This window comes from Borostomias antarcticus (genome assembly GCF_949987555.1).
Source record: "Borostomias antarcticus genome assembly, chromosome: 25".
NCBI classification, from domain to species: Eukaryota; Metazoa; Chordata; class Actinopteri; order Stomiiformes; family Stomiidae; genus Borostomias; species Borostomias antarcticus.
Genome location: NC_140258.1, coordinates 5061911 through 5089869, shown reverse-complemented (window position 1 = coordinate 5089869; position 27959 = coordinate 5061911). Strand labels below are relative to the sequence as shown.

The window sequence follows — 27959 nt, the reverse complement described above, 5'->3', positions numbered from 1 at the left end:
TGGCTTGCGAATGAGCAGTTTCCTGAAAGAGCCGCCGTCACCGTTAGCCTTGATGCTCATCCGAGCAATTCAAGAAGTCTACTTAAACAGCCGGTAAATATCTTATATCTAGTAGATGTTTCATGTAAGGGTTTAGTGAATCATTGTAACCATCTTGAAGCCCTTCTTGTGCAGTTTGGTTTGGACCAACTATCGATATCTAGACATATCGATGAGCAATTCTGTTACAATGTTGCGAGTTCGATGGAGGCAGGTTATCAAGGATGGAAGTCTAACTCCTACCACGACCTACTGATCCTACACAGTTCTCAAACTCGATGGACACTTTGGCATAGTATTCTGGAATAATATCCCTTTACGGAAATAACAGAGGAGAACCCTCGGATCAGCAAGTCAAGATGTCGTTTTTCAATTTTCGAAAAATATTCAAACTGGGACCCGAGAAGAAGAAGAAACAGTATGAACACGTCCACAGGGACGAGAACCCGGAGGAGATCTGGGAGGTTATTGGGGAACTGGGAGATGGAGCCTTTGGGAAGGTGTACAAGGTAGGCAATTTTGATTCATAACCATAACTGCACACGAGTCTCTGGATGTTACATATACACTGATGTCCTCCTGGATTGTGTAACGTTCGACTCAAGTCCTTGGGTAAACAACTGCCCATGTAGGCTTTTCAATTAGCCTACTGTTTATTTTAATATCTCACTATGACCCATCCCATTTTGTCATGTTACTAATCATCGTGAACCAATAAGTCATATTCAATAAAGTACCTACCTACCTACCTACCTACCTACCTAGTAAACAACTTGATTTGTGGTGACTGATGCATGAAATTTGTCTCAACAGCCTACATAGGCAAATCATATGAATGTCTATAGAATGTAGCTGTGCCTAGATAATTACATTGTTATAACATGCTGGTGCTGTCATTGTCACTGCTGGTGTTGGTCAAATGAAATTAAGAAGTGGCTCTTCTAGTACATTGTATGTAAACAGGGCCTGGATTACATGTTTAGCCTCAGGTGCAAATAACAGGGTTCCAGCAGTTCTCCAAGCAGCTGCTGGAACTTCCCCATGGAAGAAGGTAAACGGTGACAGAAAGTCAATTCAGATTCAGGTTGTTCTCTCACAACACAGGAATGTGAGGAGTTGCCAATTTACTGTGAAGACATGAGGATGGGGAACGGAATTTCCCAAGGGCAATTAATAAGGTTGTCTTATTATATTTGAGGACACGTACAGTGTGGGAGAATGTCCTTCATAAGCAGTTCTCATCAGTCAGTGCTGTGGGAACTGGGATGGGCCATCACCAGTGAACAGGTACATTGTTTACAGAGCCAGGGGAGAAAAGATTGTGTGAAGTGGGCTCGTTACTAACTTGCTCAAATAACTCCATACTTGACTCTGAAAGTTTAGTGTTTACTATTAACGAAATACTGACAAAATAATTGTTGTACAAAAAATAATGATGAACAAACGAAAATGTGATGACAACGGTCAACAGAAAGTTTCCAAGCCTACTAACCCCCTTTGTCTGTTTGTATCCCCCCACACAACTGAACAGGTGAAATAGACAATAGCTGAAACCACACCCCCATAGCAATTAGAGGAAGTGATGTCATTGATCAAAGGAAGATGTGCAGGTTTAACAAAAGTAAAACATACATATAAACTGAAAAAACCATTATGGCTCTTACACTATCAGGCTGGTAGTCTGTAACTCAAGGTTTTCTTCATCCTAAACAGACCGAGGTCATCTTTGAGACAGTTATCAAGAAAACAGAAACACCATTCAGCTGTTTGCTGACTCATTCATTGATTGTATCTGAATGGGGAAGTAGCAGGGTGGACTAGATGCATGATAAATTCACTACATCACAGATTTGTAGGTCTACAACCATAAGGAGAATTCTTCATGCATGTGGTAACAATGTTTGGTGAAAACACATGGATATCGCCTGCCTAGATGCAGTTCCATTGGTCAGGAGTCCCTTAGAGCAGCCAGAGTGAGCTGTAGTGTTGGCTGTTTCTCTCCCATTTTTCTGGAACTAATCTGATCGAATAATTTAGGCCTAGCTGATTGACCGGCGAGTTTGTTTGTCTGCTCTCCCCAGACTTCATTAGCTGATTAGAAGGCAGAGATGAAAGCCAGGAGACACCACAGCCCTTAATGATAGCAGTTGGACGATGATAAGAAAAGCAAACCTCTAGCTTACTGCTGGTGGCCTCATGTTGGTGATATTTCCTCAGTTATTTCTCGCCATGTGGTGGCTGTGTCCGGGGGGTGGGAGCACAGACAGAGTGTGAATCAGCTGGTGTCGCTGCCTGAGCAGTGTCACGGGTGATCCCTTGTCTTCTGCCCCAATCACTTGCTCTCAAAGCAGGAGGGGGGAAAGGGGGGTGAAGCTTCAGCTAACCTCTGAAGTGGGTGTGTGGGCAAAAGCATGCCAGAGTTGTGTGTCAGACTATCGCTAGCACAACCTGTGCTAACATCCATTCACCCAGCTAGTTTGAGCACATAGTTTGACCACCTTCTCTTTTATAATGTGAGAGAGGATTTTCCATGTTATGGGGTGGGACTCGTGTGGGTTAGCTAACTGTTCAGACTATTATTGCAATGCCTGGCTAGTGTCCACGGCAGCCCAACTTGTTTTGATTGGGTCTTGCCAGTGTCCTTGTTTTGCTTTGCCAAGGTTCAGGAGAGGTTGGTCAGCTAAATTTCGCTCTCACAGAGATGGCTCCTCAGTGTGCCTCCTATTGTGACCTAACTCTCTGAAGGGAACTAGCACAGAGGGTATTTAGTGGACCAAAATAAACGTCCAGAAGTCATACCGTAGGTTAGATACTGTATCTCTCTCTTCATCAGTGAAGGTAAATACTTACACTCCATGGGACACCATGTTATCAGTAAGGCTTAAGCCTAGTAGCCTGGATATTGTAGATAGAACCAACACACAGGCTGTGTCTGTGGAAAAGGCTTGGACAGGCGTTGGCCGGAGCTCGGTGACTGAATGTGTGTGACGTCAAAAAAATGTGTAAATATAACATCTGACACATACAGTACAGAGCCGTTGGCTACACGCCCCTCTTTTCCTCAACCATCCATAAGATTGTGCCTGTTTCCATAAACATTAAGCCCAAAGCTGAGCCCAGAATAGGAGCGCTGCTACAGCACTAGTCTGAAGGGAAATGAGGTGCGCTAACCTCTTCCTCTTCAGCAAGTCTCAGGCTTTTGCTGTGTGTGGGTGGAGGGTGGGGGGGGGATTGATGTGTGTGTGTCTGTTGATGTAGTTCTACTTTGAATTTACAGTTAGGCTAACTCTACTTTGAATTTACAGTTAGGCAAAAAAGATAGATGCAGAAAGAGAGAGGGTGAGAGAGGCTCGTTCTGTCGATATTTAAGTAGGTCAACAGACAATTATGTGTCTTGACCACAAATGGGAATATTATGTCCTCAGAACCTCTTTCTTCTCCAAATATAAGCCCCCCACCCCTTTGTCAGCATGAAATACATTTACAGAAAGCTGTGACCTTTAGGAAATTGCTTTCAGCTGTGCCACCATAAACTTCTTCGGTGCTAAACGTTTCCTCTCCAAAATGGCGGTGACCTTTTCACAACAGTATTATATTTGATAAGTTATGACAGGAGTGCACGTCTGGCCTGTAACAGTACAGCCAGGCTGATAGCCCAGCCAGCCGAATGCTTTCAGAAGCATTCAGTGTACAAAAGGGCCTACAGTACGTACATTATGGTCTCAACTGCATTGAGGGTTTGCTTGAAAGCGGCTCTGTGCTGTTGTGTGAGTGCTCAGTCTCATTCCCCCGGTCTCGTTGTGTCCAGGCCCAGAACAAGCACACGGGCGTCCTGGCCGCTGCCAAGGTGATTGACACCAAGACCGAGGAGGAGTTGGAGGACTACATGGTGGAGATTGACATCCTGGCTTCCTGTGACCACCACTACATAGTCAAGCTGCTGGACGCCTTCTACTACGACAGCAAGCTGTGGGTGAGTGACCTCCGTCTGGAAAAGCTGGCTGGCTCAGATCACACTGGCGTGAAACCAGGGGACGCTGATAACTAAAACACTTAACATGCTCAGAGATGTGAAGGGCACCTCACACACTCTTCACCTCCGCCATGTCATCCACATTTTACTTCAATCCCATCTTCCCACCCAACCCCTAAGCGTCCTCAGTCAGTCAATAGATAGATAGATAGATAGATAGATAGATAGGTAGATAGATAGATGAATACGTACATAAGTACATACATACATACATACATTAGTGTTGCACGGTGTATCGATACTAGAAAAGTACCACGATACTCTGTCGTCAAAAACGGTACAATACCCAACTTTAAAGTATCGATACTTTAAGAAAGACAGTGTTTAATAAGAGCCGAGTTGCGTTCATGCGACATTGAAGCCGTGTTTGTTTGTAGGCTAATACCGCTCTGCTTCTCTCTCCCAAGATCCCCGAGTCGCAGGGCAGTATGTGTGTGTGTGGGTGTGCGCTCTCTCTCTCTCCTCGCTCTGTCACTCTGCAGCGAGCACGCGGCATCTTCGAGAGGACGGTAGCTAACCTGAGATGGCTACAAGTACAAATGTCAACCGTCCACAGCTTGTCGATAAAGCTGATGCGCGCAGCGAAATCTGGCAATATTTTGCTTACAGAGCCGACAGTGAGGGCAAGCCCACGGACATTACAAAGCCCATCTGTAAACGATGCTACAAATCTATACAAACCAAGGGAGCCAATACGACCAACCTGGAAAAGCATCTTGCAGACAGACATGCCGACTTACACAAACAATTCAAAGAGCGACAGGTTAGCGAATGTGATAGAAGATAAGATACACACAGCAGCAACACCAGTACTAGGGCTGTTGCGGTTTGCGGTTAACCGCACAACCGCGGTCCTGTCGACCGCATCTACCGCTAGGGGCGGCTGTAGCTCAGTTGGTAGAGCGGGTCGTTCAATGATCGAAGGGTCAGTGGTTCGAATCCCAGCCCCGACTGTCCACATGTCGAAGTGTCCTTGAGCAAGACACCTAACCCCAAATTGCTCCCAATGAGCAGGTTAGCACCTTGCATGGCAGCTACCGCCATTGGTGTGTGAATGTGTGTGTGAATGGGTGAATGAGAGGCCATTGTAAAGCGCTTTGAGTGCCGCTAAGGTGGAAAAGCGCTATATAAGTGCAGTCCATTTACCATTTACCGCGGGTCATTTTATTAGGCCTATGTTCCATGGGGCTTTCCAAGGGCTGTCAAATAAATATTCAGCCGTCGACTGAGATAGAAAATACGTCCAGCCTAATCATTGTAAAAATGTATCGACTAGTAAACGGAGATTCTTATAGTTAAGGACTAGTCGAAGGAACGCATTGCGCGGAGCAGAACGAGAATGATATTCGAAATAAGTTAATCAATTTCAAATGGAAATGGTGACCTAGTGTTACTGTATAGCCTAGATCTAGAAAGGAGATGTTATGGCAATTCTATTAGGCTACTACATTGGGCAGGTAATAAGGCGGATAGCCAAACATTAGCCTGTAAACAAGGACTATTATCATCATGAAAATGTGATAAATGACCACAAACGAAATCATATCATTATGGATTTATTGTACAAAGACTTGGTAAACTGTAAAAAGACAAGTTGGATTAGAAAGCTGTAGCTGATAGCGTTTCCAAACATAGCCTACCCATTCAGACCAGAGATTAAATCTTAAATGGTGGTCATTCAAATAAACACATCCTTTAAAAAATATTTAAATTGAACTGAACTAATGTCGTGCATCATCTGTTCTGTAGCGCTCTATTGATTGGAATGGGGGGTAAATTACAGCATCAAAATCAATGGAATTGTGGTCTTCACTTTTTTTCATTCAAATTAATCAATTAATTGCTCATACCACCCACTGATTATTCGACTATGAAAAATGTGAGTTGTGCACATCCCTAGTATAGTGCGCTGCATGCATGCTATGTGTGCTTTTGGACCTGAGGAAGACTAGTCGCTTTTGGTGTCAACTAATGGGGATCCTAATAAACTATCTTCAATTCCTACTGCATACCGTCAGAACCCTGTCAGTATCCTACTGCCTACCGTCAGAACCCTGTCAGTATCCTACTGCATACCGTCAGAACCCTGTCAGTATCCTACTGCCTACCGTCAGAACCCTGTCAGTATCCTACTGCCTGCTGTCAGAACCCTGTCAGTATCCTACTGCATACCGTCAGAACCCTGTCAGTATCCTACTGCCTGCTGTCAGAACCCTGTCAGTATCCTACTGCCTACCGTCAGAACCCTGTCAGTATCCTACTGCCTACTCTCAGAACCCTGTCAGTATCCTACTGCCTACCGTCAGAACCCTGTCAGTATCCTACTGCCTACCGTCAGAACCCTGTCAGTATCCTACTGCCTGCTGTTAGAACCCTGTCAGTATCCTACTGCATACCGTGAGAACCCTGTCAGTATCCTACTGCCTACTCTCAGAACCCTGTCAGTATCCTACTGCCTACTCTCAGAACCCTGTCAGTATCCTACTGCATACCGTCAGAACCCTGTCAGTATCCTACTGCCTACTCTCAGAACCCTGTCAGTATCCTACTGCATACCGTGAGAACCCTGTCAGTATCCTACTGCCTACCGTCAGAACCCTGTCAGTATCCTACTGCCTACCGTCAGAACCCTGTCAGTATCCTACTGCCTACCGTCAGAACCCTGTCAGTATCCTACTGCCTGCTGTCAGAACCCTGTCAGTATCCTACTGCCTACCGTCAGAACCCTGTCAGTATCCTACTGCCTACTCTCAGAACCCTGTCAGTATCCTACTGCCTACCGTCAGAACCCTGTCAGTATCCTACTGCCTACCGTCAGAACCCTGTCAGTATCCTACTGCCTGCTGTTAGAACCCTGTCAGTATCCTACTGCATACCGTGAGAACCCTGTCAGTATCCTACTGCCTACTCTCAGAACCCTGTCAGTATCCTACTGCCTACTCTCAGAACCCTGTCAGTATCCTACTGCATACCGTCAGAACCCTGTCAGTATCCTACTGCCTACTCTCAGAACCCTGTCAGTATCCTACTGCATACCGTGAGAACCCTGTCAGTATCCTACTGCCTACCGTCAGAACCCTGTCAGTATCCTACTGCCTACCGTCAGAACCCTGTCAGTATCCTACTGCCTACCGTCAGAACCCTGTCAGTATCCTACTGCCTGCTGTCAGAACCCTGTCAGTATCCTACTGCCTACCGTCAGAACCCTGTCAGTATCCTACTGCCTGCTGTCAGAACCCTGTCAGTATCCTACTGCCTGCTGTTAGAACCCTGACTGTCCTGAATACCGTCAGAACCCTGACTGTCCTGAATACCGTCAGAACCCTGTCAGTGGATCTGGTTCTCGGTGTATGAAGAGCACTCTGGAACAATTACATCCAGGTGGTGTCATGTGACTCCCTCCCTGAGGAGGCTGCATCTATAGAGGATAATGGACTCGCACTAGTGGCGGGAGAAAGTGCTCATGAATAATTCAGAGCTGTATATGCAGTATGCCCCCCATGTCCATTACTTCTGCCTTTCACATGCAGGGGATGTTCATGTACCTACCTACCTACCTACCTACCTACCTCCCTTCAGTAAATATTTAATTCAATTCATTCATTCAATTTATTCATGCATTCATTCATTTGTGCAAGGAGCTGAATTGAATGAAATATTGATATGATCGGTTACATAATGGAGAATTCCACCCTCTCTGTGGTCTTTGTTGCCATCACTGAGTGGGGGTTGCTCAGAAGGGGTCACTGAGTGGGGGTTGCTCAGAAGGGGTCACTGAGTGGGGGTTGCTCAGGAGGGGTCACTGAGTGGGGGTTGCTCAGAAGGGGTCACTGAGTGGGGGTTGCTCTGAAGGGGGTTTGGATTGATTTTGTGCATCATCTGATACTCAGGCTGCAGACTGACATGCTCTGGTGAGGTCTCCATGGACGTGGTGGTAATGTAGCTTACATCAGCTGCGATCTGTCGTGGATAATATTCTAATAAACTCTTAAGAAAGATTTAACCATGTTTCTCCATCAGCATAAACATGTTTTATTCTTAACTCTTTGCAAAGGGAGAAAGCGTTATCCGTGAAAGCATTCTCTAAAAAGGGAGGTCTCACCCTCAGGACCCTAACAAATACTGTATACCATTCCAATACACGCTCTCAACTCAAATAAACTCCCCTGACCCTGATAACAGAGGAAGAGAAGATTATGGAGTTTACCTTCAAACCATAAACAGATATGACCGCGGTCTGACATGATCATCTCCTATCTGCAAACATTCCAAAAAGTAGTGGTAAATTCTAAACAATAGGTGGTCATCTTCAGGACTCCAGGATTCAAAGTGTGTTTCACAGAGGACATGCGGTACTGTTCCACACTGACTGAATCAGAGGACTACAGTACATGATGAAGCAGAACATTGGTCAATTAAATAATTACCACAGATGACTGAGATCTCGCAAACTAATTTAACTCTGGACACCATGGCATCATCTAATACACTGCCAAAGTCTTAAAGATGCTTCTAAAAGGATTTTTAAATAATGTAATATTAATTTTAACTACATATTTAGTGATGTTTGTCACATTAGATTAGATACTATATACCAATGCTGTACAACCATGTTACTATTTCCTTTTTAGATCTACACTAGGGTCTAGGTTGCACTGGGCTAGGTTACAGGGCTAGGCCAGGGTCTCCCCATATAGAAACAGCAGTAGATCAGACCTCAGAACCATCTGGATCAGACCTCAGAACCTTCTGGATCAGACCTCAGAACCATCTGAATCAGACCTCAGAACCATCTGAATCAGATCTCAGAACCTTCTGGATCAGACCTCAGAACCATCTGAATCAGACCTCAGAACCTTCTGGATCAGACCTCAGTACAATCTGGATCAGACCTCAGAACCATCTGGATCAGAACTCAGAAACATCTGGATCAGACCTCAGAACCATCTGGATCAGACCTCAGAAACATCTGGATCAGACCTCAGAACCATCTGGATCAGACCTCAGAAACATCTGGATCAGACCTCAGAACCATCTGGATCAGACCTCAGAAACATCTAGATCAGACCTCAGAACCATCTGGATCAGACCTCAGAAACATCTGGATCAGACCTCAGAAACATCTGGATCAGACCTCAGAATTATCTGGATCAGACCTAAGAAACATCTGGATCAGACCTCAGAACCATCTGGATCAGACCTCAGAGCCATCTGGATCAGACCTCAGAGCCTTCTGGATCAGACCTCAGAAACATCTGGATCAGACCTCAGAAACATCTGGATCAGACCTCAGAGCTAGGATTATCAGTTTCCCTCCACATCCACTCACTATAGAAATACTGTGGTCACATTGCATCACAGGAATCAATGACTCGTTTCCTGAAAAGCTTGAATGCTAGCATAATTTAGAAATGAAAGTGTCAGTGATACTAACTGCATGGTTATTAATTAATCAAACTATGCATTTGCAGGGCCATTATCATTCATGTATTGTCCTCTGTTCACTTGCCAATCAAATTAAATAAAACATTTGTGCCTCATCAGCCTGTTCTGTATTGCAAGAGAGAATCACTTGTGCTGATCTGTGTCTACTAAAGGCCTTGCTTAACCTCACTGACTGTCTCTCCATTGAACATGCTGTTGTCAAATGTTTCTCAGACAGACTCATACCCTCAGTTGGAGAATACCATTAAATAATACTCTCAGTAGTCACGAGAGTACCAGTATAAAACACTCTGTCACTCATAGAGAATATATAGTACCATTAAAGAACACTCGCATTCACTCATTGAGAATACCTGTATGAGCACTCTTATTGTCAGTCATAGACTCCCATTGCTCTTTCCTCAGATTCTGATCGAGTTCTGTGGGGGTGGAGCAGTTGATGCAGTCATGCTGGGTGAGTACTATTTACAAAACCAGGATTTGAAGATTATGGAGTCTCTCCAGTTTTCCTCCAGGAAAGAGTCATTTTCTTTTAATCCAATCCAGGAAAAAAAGTGTAGAATATTCAGGAAAAAATAATATTCTTCCTCCTCCCGGCAGGAGAGGCCATAGTGTGTAATTATCATAGCTGAGATTTCAAGGAGTGGCTAGTCCGGTTCTGATCCCTCAGCACTTTCTCTCGGTGTTCTTTGGGCGTTTTTAGAAGGCTACACTTCTACAGTACAGTTATTTAGCAGACCTGAAGCGACTTACAATGTTTTGAGCTAGTGTTGGTGTACCTTGCTCAAGGGCACAACAATAGGCAATGATTTTTAAGTGGCCAGGCGCGGTCTTGAACCAGCAACTTTTTGGCTACTGGTCAGATGCTCTAACCACTGGACTACCTACCGCACCCACCATTGTTGATAGATGTCAATGGATTGAATCATTACTTCATTATGTGTAATAAGGGTGCATTCGTTTGTGGTCGGAGGTGGCAAGTCGCAAGTGCCAAAATACCTACCTCTGACCTGTGTGCATTTGAGCTATATACCATTATATCACAGTTACCTAGTTATATCTAGTGCATTCGAGCAACTGGGGGCTGAAAAACATATCCGAATTTGCGACGAGGAAGTGCGAGTTCATGCGGCGTTTTATTTAATAATTCCTAGTAGCAAGTCGCAATTTGCCACCTCCCAGTTATAAACGAACACACCATAAACACCCTGAAGTGAGTGACGTTTATGATGTGACTGTGACACGTGACCTATTTCTGTGACTGTAACCCGAAGCTCTGAGATAAGACAAACCACACGACTTTCATTCTGACTAACGTTCTCTTGCTCTGCAGCAGTGCACCCTTGTTTACTAGCCAAATAGAAGTCATGTGTTTCAGTTTCCAGTAAGTAGTTCATGATGCATATGGGCTAACGGCAGATGCACCATCTAAGAGATCACAGATATGGGACGCTCAGATTACAATACATTACAGTCATTTAGCAGACTCTTTTATCCAATGCGACTTACAATAAGTGCATTCAACATACAGTAGGTAGTCAAGAGAACTACAAGTCACCAGAAATCTGAAGTGTAGGAACTACCTCCTTTTTAAACAAGCATCTAAGAGCTTAACCTAGTGCTGAAGCAAAAGTGCAAAAACAAGTAAGTACAAATACAATAGTGGGTGCATAGAGTGGCCAAAGAGTGTATCATGTCCTCCGTTAGCTTTGCTGAATCCATAGGTCCGGGTAGTGGAGCAGAGTCCTGCGAGATCAGGGCGGGCTGACCGGGCTGAGTGGCAGTTGAGGTTTGGAGGAGGAGCTGGTGCAGCTCTGTTGGGAGACCAGGGCGGTGTGACTCACCACCAGCAGTTTACTTCCTCATCACGGCGGCTGCTCCAGGCTAGCGTCTGGGAGAAGGGGGGGGGGGGGGGGGGGGGTCTGTTGCTATGGGATACACTTCATATCATCACTGGGCGTGTCATCGTCTGGTAGTCTGTGACCCGTTCTTCCTGATGACATGACGTGAAGGGAAAAGTCTTGTCTGTCTCTGTATACAGTATATACAGTATGTAGTGCCTGTTTATGCCTGTGTGTGCGTTTAAACTATGTGTGTGTGTGTGCACGCGCATGTGTGTTTTAACTGTGTGAGTGTGCGTGTGTGCATGCATGTGTGTGTTTTAACTGTGTGTGTGTGTGTGTGTGTGTGTGTGTGTGTGTGCGTGCGTGCGCGTGGGTGCTTGCAGAGCTGGAGAGGCCCCTGACGGAGCCCCAGATCCGTGTGGTGTGTAAGCAGACCCTGGAGGCCTTGGCGTACCTCCATGAGAACAAGGTCATCCACCGAGACCTGAAGGCTGGCAACATTCTGCTTTCTCTGGAGGGAGACGTTAAGCTGGGTACGATTCTCTACTATCCTCTCTCTCTCCTGGCTCCTCTCTCCTGTCTCCTCTCTCCTGGCTCCTCTCTCCTGGCTCCTCTCTCCTGGCTCCTCTCTCCTGGCTCCTCTCTCCTGGCTCCTCTCTCCTGGCTCCTCTCTCCTGTCTCCTCTCTCCTCTCTCCTCTCTCCTCTCTCCTCTCTCCTGTCTCCTCTCCTCTCCAGGCCTCTCTGTTCACAATGTCTGGATAAAGACACATCTCAACACTCTAGCTGAGCCATTCCTAATAGTCTTTAGGCTACTTGAAAAGTTTCAGTTTCCCATTTCTAAGTCGAGAATCCCACACGGATAAACCCAGAATCTGTGTTCCAAAAGCTAGGTACAGTATCATATAATAGTTTGCAGGTAGGTGTAGTTAAATCACCTACTGTATACTGTCATGTGCGGGGGACTGTGGAAGATTAAAACAATAACTGTTATATATCAGATCTCTATCTGATTGAGGAAGCTACGGTTTTGAAATAAACAGGGCCTTGGTTATGTCATGTACAGTATTGTGGATGAGCTAACAGATGGAGTGACTGCATCTATTTCAGCTGCAGTTTCCAGGATGACATTAGCAGGCAGTCACTATGGATACAATAACGATGCGTCTGTACCTCGCTCACATGACTGAATCTTATCTGCGATACTGCACCATTACTGTTAGTAATACTAGGCCTGTGCAACACCTATGATAGAATGTAATACCATTGGAAACATTATAGGCTTTTGTATCATGTTATTGATAATTTGTTGTATCTCTATGATTATTAAGTGTATCTATATCAATTTGTTCTTCCAGCTGACTTTGGGGTGTCAGCTAAAAACACCAAGACCCTCCAGAGAAGAGACTCGTTCATTGGCACTCCGTACTGGTGAGTCGTGCGTTGGCTGGGTTTCTGGGCGAACGTTTCAATGGGGTTAACCATGGCACAGGAAGCTCGTCGCAGCTGTGGGGTAATCGTTTGTCTCCGGGATTTCACGCTCATTCCTCCCAAATGAGAAAGTTTCCAGTGTGGTGAATGCACCGACGTGGTTCTGACCCGAGCTCCAGATACTGCTTTTCTTCTTCACACAGTCGTTCTCACTCGCCATGAAGGCTCCGCCTCCACCGCCACACCTCACACTGCACCTGCACATCACAGCTATGCATGTTTCATATTGTACAGCCAATACTGTAGCATACGGCCATGCAACAAAACACACATCTTTTTAAGTGCGCACACACACACAGTGACGCGTCACAACACACAGTGGGTGACCTCACCTCTCTGTTTCCTGGTACTTCCAGGATGGCCCCGGAAGTGGTCATGTGCGAGACTTCCAAGGACCGCCCCTACGACTACAAGGCGGACATCTGGTCCCTGGGGGTGACCCTGATCGAGATGGCGCAGATCGAGCCCCCCAACCACGAGATGAACCCCATGAGGGTCCTGCTGAAGATAGCCAAGGCGGACCCACCCACGTTGATGCAGCCTTCCCGCTGGTGAGCGCTCACACAGATCCCCGAGGGCCGGGGATGACGGGGATGACGGGGATGACGAGTCGATAAGGATGAGTAATGTGGAGAGAGACACGGAGACAGAGTGAGACATAGGGTTGAAGAAGATGACACAGGAAGCGGGCTGCTTTACACAGGTTTTCTGTTTGGATGAAAGGGCAGATGTGACTCCCCTACTTAAGATTCATTAATTAACTGATTTATTTATTTTTTGGTCGTTTATTCATTGAGTCTTTGAGACCTGGACCTCTTTTTTGAGAGTGCCCTGATTCCAGAAAGTATAAAACACATTGCTGTTACATCGAACGAACATTGAACAGAAACACATGAAGGAGAAGGATATAAAGGGTCAGAAATGTCAACCATCTCTCTCATGCAGCTCTGACAGTTCTGATCTTAAGAGACATCCTCAACGTGTTTCAGTAATGAAGTAATAGATGTAGTTTTGATTATAGATGTAGTTTTGAGTTCAAACTGAGGCTCTGGTCGTCTTTGGCAGGTCACCTGAATTCCGTGACTTTCTGAGGAAGGCGCTGGATAAGAATGTGGACAAAAGGTGGGACACTGCACAACTCCTACAGGTGGGCGACTCATGTTTGCGCTCTGTTAAAAAAAGAGACTAGTCATTTTTATGCTGAGGATTGACCCAAGAGTATAGTGTATAGGAAATAAAGTAGTGTTCGAAATTGAATGTCCTATTTCCACGGTTACAAGTATGTATATGCTGACAATACTACAGTATTTTATTCCAGTCATGGTATAGCAGACAATGGTGTGGCTTGAGTATTGTTAAAATAGAAGTTTAACTTGGGGTTTGTGTTTAATTTTAAAGTTCCCCATCAGCTGACAGCAAGGCGTGGGCTAGCCAAACCAACGGCTAGTAACGTTCTTTGTTCTTTAGTCATCTTGGATTCCCTCTTTCCGAGCAGCATCCGTTCGTTAGCAGTGTGGCGGATAACAGGCCGCTCAGAGAACTGATCGCTGAGGCCAAAGCCGAGGTCACTGAGGAGATCGAAGAAGGCAAAGAGGAGGAGGAGGAGGAGAGCGAGGGCTCTCTGGTACGTGCTCTACATCCCGAAACTGCAATGGAGGCAAAGTCGATCAAACTATGTGTGCCGTCCTGAAGTTCGCACGTTTGTGCTGTTTTTATGAAAGTGCTCAACAGCTAGTTTTATAACAATCTGTATCTCTCTCTCTTTCTCTCTCTCTCTCTCTCTCTATCTATCTCTCTCTTTGTCTTTGTCTCTCTCTCTCTCTCTCTCCAGGTGGTACCTGGCCACAAGCGAGCTCTGTCAGACACCAGCATGGCCAGCTCAGAGGACGATAAGGTCCCCCAGACCCCCTCCGCTCTGGAGTCGGTCACAGAGAAGACTGAGCCCGGGACCACGGAGGAGCGGACCAGCCACCATCTCTCCGACGGGGGCCTGGGCGCCAGCGAGGATGACGGGGCAGAGGAGGAGAAGCTCGACCGGGCGCCCGAGGATGCCAGCGCCAAGGACCTGGCTGCCGGGCCGGAGGAACCCAAGGACCTGAGCGCGGAGGAAGCCACCGAGCTCCGGCCAGAGCCAAGAGCGGACGACGTCCGCGGCGCGCCTTCAGTCACACCGCCAGAAGCACCGTTGGACATAAAACACCCACCAATCCCTGTGATAGTGAGTGAGGAGACGGGGGAGGAGGAGAGAGAGGGACAGACGGAGAGAACAGAGGAGGAGGACGGATCTCTGCAGGTAACAGATGAAGGACTGAACGCGGAGGAGGAGGAGGAGGTGGTAAAGGAACCAAGCACAGAGGAGCCTGAAATGACAGAAGGGGGAGACCAACCTGAGAGTGCCTCAGAAGAGCCTGTATCAACAGTGGTCAGCGCACAGCCTGACCGGGAGACAGAGGAAGCTCCTGAAAAGGAGACAGAAGAAGAAACAGAGGAGGAGACAGAAGCAGGAGGGAAGCCAGAGGCGGACGGTACAGCAGACATAAACACAGATGTGGACAAGGACACAGATGAAAACGCAGGACCCGAAGTGAATAGAGAAACTGACACCGTGGATTCCCATGTCAATGCCGAGTCTAGTTTAGACTCAGAGATCAAGGTAGACCCATCTGAGAGCTCCACGGCGGTCTCCGTAGATAAAGAGGCTGTGGACGATGAGCCCGGTCAGGAGACTGAGGAGAGCCACGCAGAGGTCCTGGAGGAACCGTCTTCCCCAGAGGAGCCGGCCAAAGAGACAGAGAACCAGCCCGAGGAACCGCTGAACGTTCCTGAAGAAGCCGCTTCCATGAACGGACCCAGAGCAGAACTTGGAGAGATTGCCGCTGGTGTTGTCGAACCATGGGAGGAGAAACCCGTGGAGGGGGAGGAGGAGAAGGCCGTCACTGAGGAAGCAGCCCTATCCCGGGACACCGTCGCTGTCCCAGAGAGCGAGACGGAGAGGGAGACCAAGGCGGACGAGGGGAGCCCCGCAGCGAAGACCAAGCCAGACGCGGAGAAGGACTCTGACTCCGGGAGCAGCTCCGCGGCCGACAGCAACAGCATCGACCTCAACCTCAGCATCTCCAGCTTCCTGTCCAAGAGCAAAGAGGGAGGATCTGTGTCTGTGCAGGTAACGTTCTCCAGTCACCAGAGCTCCGTCTCAAAAGACACAGACCCTCTTCACGACTTTTCCTCCTGTCCTTCCACCCAAATTCAATTAATTTCCTTGAAATGAGTCCCGCGAGGCAGCCTCTCAAGCAAACAACATACTTTCCCTTCTTTTAAATTGCAGCTGACAGGGATGGACATCATTGTAGACAAGCCAACAAGAGCACGTTGGCTCGTCTACGATGCGAGGCAACACCGAGGCCCCTTGTTTATTTCAACGTATTAGCAATTCATTGCGCAAAATGAAGGGAAAAAAAGGAATAACCCAATTCTCTCTTCTCTGCAGGACGCTAGGCGGCAGAGGAAGACTCTGAAGAAAACCAGGAAGTTCATGGTGGACGGCGTGGAGGTCAGCGTGACCACGTCCAAGATCGTCTCCGACAACGACACCAAGAGCGAGGAGCTGCGGTTCCTGAGGTGGGCGGCGACCGTCGCTCCGGCACAACTAAATATGGAAGCTGACCCAAATAACAGCCCTGCCAGAAATAGCTATCATTCAGATCTCTCTGTTCCCTGTCTCTGTTCACATCTCTCTGTTCCCCTGCGCAAGTGCTTGATGGATGAACTGCAGCGATAGACTGTACATGTGGTGTTGCTGTCATGTGCTGTGTTCCCTTATTAGGGCTGTGGAAACACTCACTGGGTTCTCTCTGGCTGGTGTCTCTCTCTTGGTTTTATAACACTTGTTGTGGCTCCTCTGTGATGGGGCCTGGGTTCAAAGCTAATGGGGGTAAATTCAGAGAATGAAACTAGTCACAGTATTGACAGGAATTGGAATTGGTATTGGTCCAACACATGTTGTTGTTGTTGCTGTTGTTTACAGGCGCCAGGAGCTCAGAGAGCTGCGTTTCCTTCAGAAGGAGGAGCAGCGAGCCCAGCAGCAGCTCAGCAACAAGCTGCAGCAGCAGAGGGAGATGATCTACCGACGCTTCGAACAGGAGACCACCGTGAGTCGGCCCGGCCCGGCCTGGCTTGGCGCTGGCGGGAATTACCCAGCCTGGTCTTGGAAACGTTGACTTTTCCAAGGGGATCCAGGTCCGATCCCTCTGTCTCCCCTCCACGCAGGGTAAGAAGCGTCAGTACGACCAGGAGGTGGAGAGCCTGGAGAGGAAGCAGAAGCAGACCATCGAGCGCCTGGAGCAGGACCACACCAGCCGCCTCAAGGACGAGGCCAAGCGCATCAAGGCCGAGCAGGACAAGGAGCTGGCCAAGTTCCAGAACATGCTGAAGAACCGCAAGAAGGAGGTAGGGAACCGGAACAGTCTGCTGGCGCTTGCGGGGTGGTTGTGCTAGGGGGGCGGGCTATGCGTGGTGGTGGTGGTGGTGGTGGTGGTGGGTTTATTTGCTTTGCGATAAGTAGCCTTGCAGAGGTTGAGGGCCGCTTGTGGGGTTTGGCTTGCTTGCTTGACGGAGCTGGCATGCTGATTATGTCCATCGACACTTCATTAGCTTGATATGTTTCTAGGCATCTCCTTCACAACATCATGCATAGTACAAACACACCACAGGCTTAGTGTCATAGCTGTCATAGCAAGTTTAGCTCAAATGTCGCTTTGTCCTCAATGAAACCGATCCGTACACACCAACATTTGCCTGCCTTGAAAATGCATGTTTATCATAGTTTTTAGCAGAGGCCGATAGACCTCCATTATAAAAGGGGTGCGCGCACAGAGGAAAAAGGAGCTAGCTTACTACTGCACGGATCGGTTAAATGTTGGTGTGTACGGATCAGTTTCATTGAGGACAAAGCAACATTTGAGCTAAACTTCCTATGACAGCGGCGTTCCCCTTTAACAAGGGCAATGTGTATTAGCCTACAACTTGATGACTAGTATCAATCATCAACGGTACTGTACCAGTCATCCAAACATTCTGTCCAAATGTTCTAGGAGTGCCTGGTTTCTGTGCACATTATCATAGTTAACCGGCAGATTGTACTTTGTCCCTGTCAGCTGCTTAATATTGGTTTATTCATGATGTGCCGTAAGGCTTCTGTTTGTTACCAAGCAACATCGTGTGCTACACACACTATAGTTTATTTATAGACAGACGCATGATGGATGTTCAGATCATGGTCAATCTTTCACTAGGATAGCAGACCTGGGTCCAAATTTTCTGAACTCGATTGCTCTTGTCTCGCACACACTGGAACCAATGGGCTGCTCCCAAATATGCAAACCCCACCCACCTGACACTCCAGGCAGATTCAAGCAAACGGTAGAGTGATTGAAAGTGTTTAAAGAAGCATTTCGACCCAGGTCTGTAGGATAGTCCTGAAAGCATACAGCTTCATTTTGCACGGGGGCTGCGCTAACAGTGGTGACTCTCACAGCCTCGACCCTATTTGCTTTTAAAAGAAACCACCCAAAACCAATTTGGCGAAAACAAATTTTGTTTCGCCAATTGGTTGTGGGTGATTTACTTCCTCATGCGTTTCTTGCAGTGCAGGGTGATTGGGGATGCGTGCGGTACTGTATGTGTGCTTCTCCGCTCTGTGCCAGTTGCGTGAGCGTCGTGCAGCTTCCCGTACTGAAGCCCTGCTCCTCGCGAGCGTCCGGTCCCGGGTGGCTCTGAGCGCACTGCGGCTGGTGTGGTACACGGGGGCGTTGCCGTGGTCCAGGCCTGGCATGGCGTTGGCGTTGCTGCTGATCTCGTGCTTGGCTTTCCTTCTGGTCTGAGGAGACTGACCGACTTTCTGATTCTGCTACTTAACTACTGTATGGCAACAGTGCTTCCATTTGTCAACAGTATTTTGGTTCCTTGATATGATAGCACATAATTTTTAGAATCCAAATAGCATTTACTCTCATTTTGTTTCTGTCTGTAGCTGATGATATCATAGCGTATATTATCACAGAAGTTGCTTTGTACAGTAAATGATCAGTTATATATGTTCTAATGTTATGTTTTCTTTACACTTCAGAATGTATTTCTCTGTACTGTGTCCATGTAACTAACCCCTGTTTTGTGTGAATGAGAAGCGTGTGAGTTGGGTGTGGTGTCTGTCTCTGGGTGTGACTGTGGGAGGAGGCTGGTGAAGCATGTCATCACGTATCAGAGTAACTGGGATGGAATACGAGCGCTCAGAGAGATGGACCAGTAACTGTTACCGACGGTGACGACTCCTGAGTCTTATGATGTTACTGGGCTGGTCCTCAGCTGATTCCATTTACAGTTACTCTAGCGTACAGTACTGTGACTAGCTGACTTTTTAGTTCCTTGGGTCTTTTCCTAAGGGATGTGCTTCACTGATAAATGCTCCTAGTCGACTAACGCATACTCTTGGAATCCTGGGCGTCTGCTAGGGGTTCTAATCACCTGCTGCTTCAGATTTGACCGGCTCTGATGAAGTGTGTAACCTCTTTCCCTGGTCAACTCCTCATGGTGATTTCAGACGACCAAACCCTCTTTTCAACTGAATCTACAGTAATCAACATCTACAACATTCCTATGCTCTCGTCTTTGGAACACTATCACTATTCAAACCTCTACTATCAAAACTTAACTGCACTATCAATCAACTAAGGGCTTTGGGGTCCTACGGTAGGGTCTTGCATGGCTAGTTAATATTAACTTCCTAATGTAGTTCTCCAGAAAATCTTACAACTCCCAGTCTCTGCACACACACTAGGTCAAAGACGACGTTGGACAGTCGCCCAAACACTTGAGAAAACAGCTTTTGAAACTCTTAAAGGAAGACCTATCACTCACTAAGAATGCAGAGGTAAATCATCACCTGCCACACACACACACAACCACACTACACACACACACACACAACCACACACACACACCAGAATCTCTCTTGTCTTTCTCCCCACACACACTAACTTTCTTATCCAAGTGTACTTTTATCACACTTGCAGACAAAGAACCTTTCCTTACATACACCTTGCTTATGCTTACCTGCTTAAGTTGCCTTCTTACATAGAAACGGCAAAATGGAACATGTTTGTTCTCCCGTTTGTCTTCAAGGCTGTTGGTAGTTGTACTGTACGACTGTGTCTATGAATGAGCAGCATGGATATGAATCTAACATGAGAGCTCTTATTCAAGCTGGAGTACAGCTGACTGACAGTATGTGCATCTTGTATCTCCGCTTGCATGAAATGGACAACAGTCAATGGATAAACATAATCCTAGCATCCCTGTTGAACTGCGTGACTTCACTCACCAATGCTCCCAGTATGATAAAGGACCACGCCCTGGTTCCATTACAAACTCGGGGAGAGTAAGAGTGTGTGTGTGTGTGAGAGAGAGAGAGAGAGAGAGAGAGATAATGTGCGTGTGATGGAAAGATTGTGTGCCTGTGTTGATGTGTGTGTGTGTGTTTGTGTGTGTGTGTGTGTGTGTGTGTGCGTGTGCGTGTGAGAGAGAGAGAAAGAGAGAGAATGTGTGTGTGATAGCGAGATCGTGTGTGTGTGTGTGTGTGTGTTGTGTGTGTGGCCTGACCCGTCCCTGACCTGGGTCAGTGTGTGTGTGTCTGTGTGTGTGTGTGTGTGTGAGAGAGAGAGAACGTGTGTGTGATAGAGAGATGGTGTGTCTGTGTTGTGTGTGTGTGTGTGTGTGAGTGTGTGAGTGTGAGTGTGTGTGTGTGTGTCTGTGTGTGTGTGTGTGTGAGAGAGAGAGAAAGCGAGAGAATGTGTGTGTGATAGAGAGATGGTGTGTGTGTGTTGTGTGCGTGGCCTGACCTGTCCCTGACCTGGGTCAGTGTGTGTGTCCTCTCCTCCACAGGGGGTTGCCCAGGTTATGATACAGTCATTTCAGTTGTCCTCATGTGCTCTCTTCAACGCTCAGATGCAGGATGTAAGTCCCCCCCCCCCCCCCACACCCCTCTCTCCCCCATGCCTCCACGCCGCCCTCCCTGGGGGGTGCGCATGGATGCATGGTGGCGTGGTTGTGTTCGAGTGTTGTGGTCACTGTGTCGGTGCAGTGTTCCTCTTCCTCTCCTGCTCCATGTCTCTTCAGACCCTACATGATGTTTACTCTCTGTGTGTTTAACACTACACCTCGGTACGGAACCATACCACGACATGTCGGAACACCACTTCCTGTTCAGCTACCGTGTTTTGCAAAGCGAAGTGATCCTGGGCATCGGTTAGTCCAACCACAATGCATAGTGCGCTTGTGGCTGAACTAAGAGTAAAAAAAAAAAAAAGACTTTCTGTAGATAATGAATACAGCTGCAGATATTCCATAAGACACATTTCTCAAGAACTACCTCTATGTCTAATACAAACAATTCCTTCAGCAAAAGAAACCTCATACAGTGTACATTACATTTTGATGAATAGCGTATTGTGCGTTCAGTGCTTTCTGTGAATGTCATTTTGGATGTCGTGAAACATGGAAACTAGAGGTCTGAACCTGTACTTAACATATTTCTCTCTTCCTCGCTCCATCCACGTTTTGGATCATGTCATGATTTCTGACTGTCTCTCCTATTCACTCCAGTTGGTGTGTTTCTGCGTAGTCTGGTGCTTTGTACTGTATTGAACTCCTGGGGTGTTTATCTTGCTATTCTTAAGAGTTCTTCAGATTGTTATTTGTCACATGTATATAGTACAGTGTATAATGTACAGTGAAATGTCCCTGCAGGCTCCATTATGTACTTTTTTTAAAACAAATAATAATATTACTCAAAAACTATACACAAATAGAGGCATGGATGTATTATGTACACGCTATATCTTCTGTTATATCTCTGTGCTGTCACTAATGTTTAAGAAACCAAGACGTACTGTACAGTATGTTCCTAATGCCTCCCTTGTCCTTTTCCCCTCTCTCCTCCCATCCCTGGCCATTGGGTCCTGCTCTTCATCTCTGCTTTTCTACTCCTACAATCTCTCCTTCTCTCTGCTCCCACTGTTCCCTGTCTCTCTCTTCCCTTCTCTGTTCTCTCTCTCCTCCGTTCTCTCTCCGTCTATCTCTTCTCTGTTCCTACTCTCTCTCCATCTCTGTTCTCTCTCTTCCCTTCTCTGTTCTCTCTCTCCTTTCTCCCATCTTCTCTCTCTCTCTCTCTCTCCTCCGTTCTCTCTCCGTCTATCTCTTCTCTGTTCCTACTCTCTCTCCATCTCTGTTCTCTCTCCTTTCTCTCCTTATCTCTCTCCATCTCCTTGTTCTCTCTTTTTGCTCTGTCTTCTCTCTCCTTCTCTGTTCTCTCTCTGCTCTCGTCTTCTCTCCTTCTCCCTGTTCTCTCTCTCTCTGCCCTGTCTTCTTCTCTCTCCTTCTCTGTTCTCTCTCTCTGCCCTGTCTTCTCTCTCCTTCTCTGTACTCTCTCTCTGCCCTGTCTTCTTCTCTCTCCTTCTCTGTTCTCTTTCTCTCTGCTGTCTTCGTCTCTCTCCTTCTCTCTGTTCTCTCTCTCTACTCCGTCTTCTCTCTCCTTCTGTTCTCTCTCTGCTCTCTTATCTCTCCTTCTCTGTTCTCTCTCTCTCTGCTGTCTTCGTCTCTCTCCTTCTGTTCTCTCTCTCTGCTCTGTCTTCTTCTCTCTCCCTCTCTCTCTGCTGTCTTCTCTCTCCTCTGTTCTCCCTCTGCTCTCTCCTTCTCTCTGTTCTCTCTCTCTCCCTCCCTCTCCTCAGGAGCAGGAGTTCCTGCAGAAGCAGCAGCAGGAGCTGGACGGAGCTCTGAAGAAGATCATCCAGCAGCACAAGCTTGAGATCTCCACCATCGAGAGGGACTGCCTCAACCACAAGCAGCAGCTGATGAGAGGTGACCCCAGATGAGATCATGAGACAGGACACATTGGACATGTTCCCAGGGAGGCCAATTCCATACGGCACACCACAATGACACCATTTCCTGTGTGATTTACCCATGAGTAGTCCGTTTCTTTAGCTGAGCTGAGGGCGAGCTAGCTCGGTCGGTAGAGATGAGACTCATCACATTGTACGCGTGGGGCGGGCGCACACATGCCTAATGCCGGGCTCACACTACAGGATATTTAAAATCCTAACGAATTTCGAAATCGGGTTACATCATGCACATAAGGAGAATCTTAACAGATATTCTTCTTGCGCATCTTAAACAAGCACACACAGCCAGATTTGAAAATAACGGCTCATCACACACCATAGGATCTTATCGTGCCCGAGGGAGCAACGAACCACTGGTCTCGCCGTCTCGCTTGTAAAGTCGGGATGTAATAATCTTAAATATCAAACATGTTTGATATTATCGGGGCCGCCCTGATGGGTCTGCGAGCCGATCGGGAGGTATAAGATTGGACCTGTAAACCCCTCACATTACAAGATCATCTGGGCCGAACGTCGGCCCCGACCAACGTTCCAGACCAGATTTCTCCTCCGATTGTCGGGAGGGGTGAATCGGGGATAAATCGGCCCAAAAATCCTGTAGTCTGAGCCCGGCTTAACACACACACGGTGTCCCCCCAGCCCGGGAGGCGGCCATGTGGGAGCTGGAAGAGCGCCACCTGCAGGAGAAACACCAGCAGCTCAAGCAGCAGCTGAAAGACCAGTACTTCATGCAGAGACACCAGCTACTCAAGAGGCACGAGAAGGTCAGAAACTCGTCTGAAATTCATGGACGACTCGCACTCAAGTCAAGGCGTCAACGTCAACACACAACGTTTCGGCAGCTACTACGGGCAACTATGGGCATGTGACCCTTGCCTGTGTGTGTGTGTCTGTGTGTGTGTGTGGCTGTGCGTGTATGGTTGTGTGTTGAGTAGGAGATGGAGCAGATGCAGCGCTACAACCAGCGTCTGATCGAGGAGATGAAGAGCCGTCAGGCCCAGGAGAGAGGCCGCCTCCCCAAGATCCAGCGGGGCGAGGCCAAGACGCGCATGGCCATGTACAAGAAGAGCCTGCGCATCACCGCCGCCCCCGGCAGCCCGGAGCAGGAGAGGGAGAAGATCAAACAGGTAGGAGGGAGGGAGGGAGGGAGGGAGGGAGGGAGGGAGGGAGGGAGGGAGGGAGGGAGGGAGGGAGGGAGGGAGGGAGGGAGGGAGGGATGGGTGGAGGGATGGGTGGGTGGATGGATGGATGGGTGGATGGATGGATGGATGGATGGATGGATGGATGGATGGATGGATGGATGGATGGATGGAAGGAAGGACGTACGTGTGTGCGTGCGTACGTACGTACATACGTCCGTACATGCATACCTTTTCTTTCTTTTTCTCTTTTTCTTTCATTCTTTCTTTCTTTCTTTCTTTCTTTCTTTCTTTCTTTCTTCCTTCCTTCCTTCCTTCCGTCAGTTTGCGGCTCAAGAGGACAAGCGGCAGAAGAACGAGAGGCTGAACCAGCACCAGAAACACGAGAACCAGATGAGGGACCTGCAGCTGCAGTGTGACTCCAACATCAGAGAGCTGCAGCAGCTACAGGTAGGACATACACACACACACACACACACACACACACTCACATACAGTACACGTACACACACACACACTCTTGCACATTTACACACATACACACATTCACACACTCAAACACTCCAACATCAGAGAGCTGCAACAGCTATAGGTAGGACCCCCCCCCCCCCCCCCCAACACACACACACACACACTCTTGCACACACTTACATACTAGGGCTGTACGCAACTCTGAATTTTGTGAGTCGAATCAGATTCGCCTGTTCAGACCAGAGATTCGACGTTTTGTTCATTCACTCCTCCTTTTTCCCCCCTAGGCTGAGGGGAGACCGCGGTAGTCGGGACAGCTGTCAAACTTTAAACTCAAACTCGCAGGCGGCACAATAAAATACGCCTATTTGAGTTGTTAAACATGAATTACCTAGCTCACATTGTCCATCTACTTCAGATGCCCCCATGTTTTTATGCAGTGTTTCGCAGCGTGCGCGAATAGGCTCTGCATTGGGCAGCAGTCAACAAGGAAATGTTTTCTGTCACTTAAAGCATGTTCACGGATGTTAGAGCTAAATCTGTCTATTGGAAAAATATTTTTTCCAGTGGATATCTTACTAATTATAAGAGGATTGATTTAGGAAAGCAGTTTTGTGTTGTGGTATTCCATTTGGGAAATGCCTGTGATTGCTGGCGCATAGAGGCTAGGCGCACAGCGGAGGGGAGAGAGGAACCTGCCTTCTTCCCTCCGCTATATCAGTCTTAAGTCTCCTTTTACTGCACAACAAATAGCTACGATAATAGCCAGGGTCTAAAACGAATGATTGGCCTGTCCTGTATAAATCACAAGGCAGGGGAGTGGTCTTAGCCCACAAGCACATCTTGACAGTGGAGAAAAAAAAAAACTGCTCGACTTCTCAGTCGACTTAAGGGTCTCCGACTGATGATTCGACTCGTCGACTTTCAGGGGGCAGCCCTATTACACACACACTATCATACATACACACAGACGAACTAAACTCTCACACAAACACACGTACACACACTCACACACAGACTTAATACACACTCTAACACACACACACGCTGTGTTTCAGAATGAGAAGTGCCACCTCCTGATTGAGCATGAGACCCAGAAGCTGAAGGAGCTGGACGAGGAGCACAGCCAGGAGCTGAAGGCGTGGAGGGAGAAACTCCGCCCCAGGAAGAAGGTGGGTCTTTGTATACATACATGAATGTTAATTGCATTATTTAATTGCACTGCCTCTATCAAGGACACAGTCACCTATGATTGGATGGGATATGTAGATGAGGGATCAAATTGATAGAATTGACAGACTGCTAGACTATGGATAGTAAATTGCCAGTTTGGGAACCCCTTTAAATGTCTAGCTACATTACTGTAGGACTGGAATGAGGAACTGATAAGTGCTGATAAGTTGTACGGACTGTAAGAACAACCGATGACAAGCATTCCAAAGTACCTGTACTGGATATATATGGCAATTAAACATTCTATTCTATTCTAAACCTACTGTATATATAATATTGCAGTCATATACAACCCTACTGTATATTATCTCAATCAATCAATCAGAGCTTTATTTGTATAGCGCATTTCATACCCAGAGGCAACACAATGCGCTTTATCTGCACATTATGGTCACACTCCCAAGGCCTGGTCAGTAGCTTCAAGCAGTATCTTATCTTCCTGAAAGGCTACTTGTCTTGGAGCGATCCCTTATGTATTATGAACCTTCAGAGAGGTATAAACCCTGAATGCCCCAACTACCTAGGAGTAAGATGTGGCTGTGGATGTCATTGTGACACCCATGTGTCTACTACTGCCCCCTGCAGGCCCTGGAGGAGGAGTTCACCCGCAAGCTACAGGAGCAGGAAGTCTTCTTCAAGATGAGCGGCGAGTCCGAATGCCTTAACCCCACCACCCAGAGCCGGGTCTCTAAGTTTTACCCCATCCCCTTCGTCCACAGCTCAGGCTCATAGCCCCTAAAGCCCCCCCCCCCCCCCCGAGCAGCCACACACCGTGGTGCTCCTCGCAGACTCAGCAACACCCCCTAGTGGAGTGGTATGATCAATGCTGTACTTAGGTTTTGACGTAATTGACCTACTGGCTTGACACACACACACCACACACAAAAATGTATCACATACACACAACTCGCTCCGTGGGAGTTGTTCCTCAAAGAGACAGTGCACTTTTTATGAGCATGGTAACAGCTTCCTGAATAGGTCAACCGCCCCATGCTGAAGATACTGTAATTGTCCAATCCAACTGCAACGCCTAAAGGAACCCAGTCCAGTGCCTGAATGGTTTGATAGTTAGGGGTCTGCTTTTCTCCAGGCTTGCTTTCTTATCTGTATCTGTTCCTCTGTGTCCCTCTGAGATATTTTTGCACTATTAATGGCTGGAAATTTATACAAACCATAGCATAGCCTACCATCAAACATTTATTTTTAATAATGCAAAAGCTGGTGCTTCAATTAACTGTTAAAGATGGTTTGATTGACATCTGCTAAAACACCAAGGAATGTACTGTTCAGTAAACATTGAAGTGCTCGGTCTGTGGATGTATGAATGTGACTGGTTATATAATGATGTTGATTGGTTTTTAGATATTGTGCTATTGAAATATTACTTTGAAATAGATGGTGGATATTTTATTCCTAAGAGGTGAATGAGTGACAGCATATCATGGTTGTTGGTAGGAATATTAATATTATCTTACATATTAAACTCACATTCCCTCTGCCTGCAAACTAATTTCTTAGTGGAGAATAGAGTATTGTTTATATTATCTTCATATACTTTTTTTGGGGGGAATAGTTTACTCAATTTTTATCAAAGCACTTCCCATTCTTGGATTGGCCTTCGAAACATGGATGAATGCTACTATATAATCTGGGATGTAATTAACATCCTTGTCTTGCTAAAGGAATGTAAAGCCGTTAAATCATACTGTATCTTTGCACTGTTGGAAATGAGCTGAGAATATGCAGTAGGGGACTGTCACGTACCGATGTCAGTTAGGGAGAAAACTCCGTTTTCAAACCACTTTTCACTCCACAACCTGAATTGTCCAACTGCATGGCTTTTTTTTTTCTTTTTTTTTTTACATCATTTTACAGTTTATTTCAAAAATGCCCTTTCTGTTTTATGATTGCATTTGGTGTTTTCCAAATGTACTTTATGCCTTATGTGTCAGTACTGTACTCAAATGTGTTGCTGATATTTTTTTTTAAAGTATAGTTGAAAACTGTATGATCTTCAGATGGAGGTCATCATCCTGTCTTGATTGTCGAAACCCCAACATCTAGGGATGTACAGTCTGTGCTGTTTCCATTTCATTATATGACTTCACATTGTTGATTTCAAGGTCAGATATGCTACAGTACGCTATTGCAGACTCTTCATAATGGACACATTAATGCATGTCATGGTTTGTGTGTGACGGGTCCTAAAGTTCATGAGACACAGGATGAATGCTGTTCTCATCCCATAGTTATGAATGATCTTGAATGCTGTTCTCATCCCATAGTTATGAATGATCTTGAATGCTGTTCTCA

General features: G+C 46.8%; 1 protein-coding gene across 1 annotated transcript; it reads left to right on the top strand.

Moving 5' to 3' along the window:
* Positions 1-398: 398 nt before the first annotated feature.
* On the top strand, positions 399-26378 carry slka (STE20-like kinase a; the record flags this gene model as incomplete). Its single annotated transcript, XM_084458748.1, has 21 exons — positions 399-548; positions 3848-4012; positions 9923-9971; positions 11745-11894; positions 12718-12790; positions 13207-13401; positions 13916-13997; positions 14346-14474; positions 14682-15068; positions 15285-16013; positions 16338-16468; positions 16875-16998; positions 17117-17296; positions 19683-19775; positions 20786-20857; positions 22630-22759; positions 23443-23567; positions 23739-23930; positions 24267-24392; positions 25472-25585; positions 26232-26378. The coding sequence occupies 21 exons, from the start codon at positions 399-401 to the stop codon at positions 26376-26378; spliced, it is 3543 nt and encodes a 1180-aa protein (XP_084314874.1).
* Positions 26379-27959: the final 1581 nt, after the last annotated feature.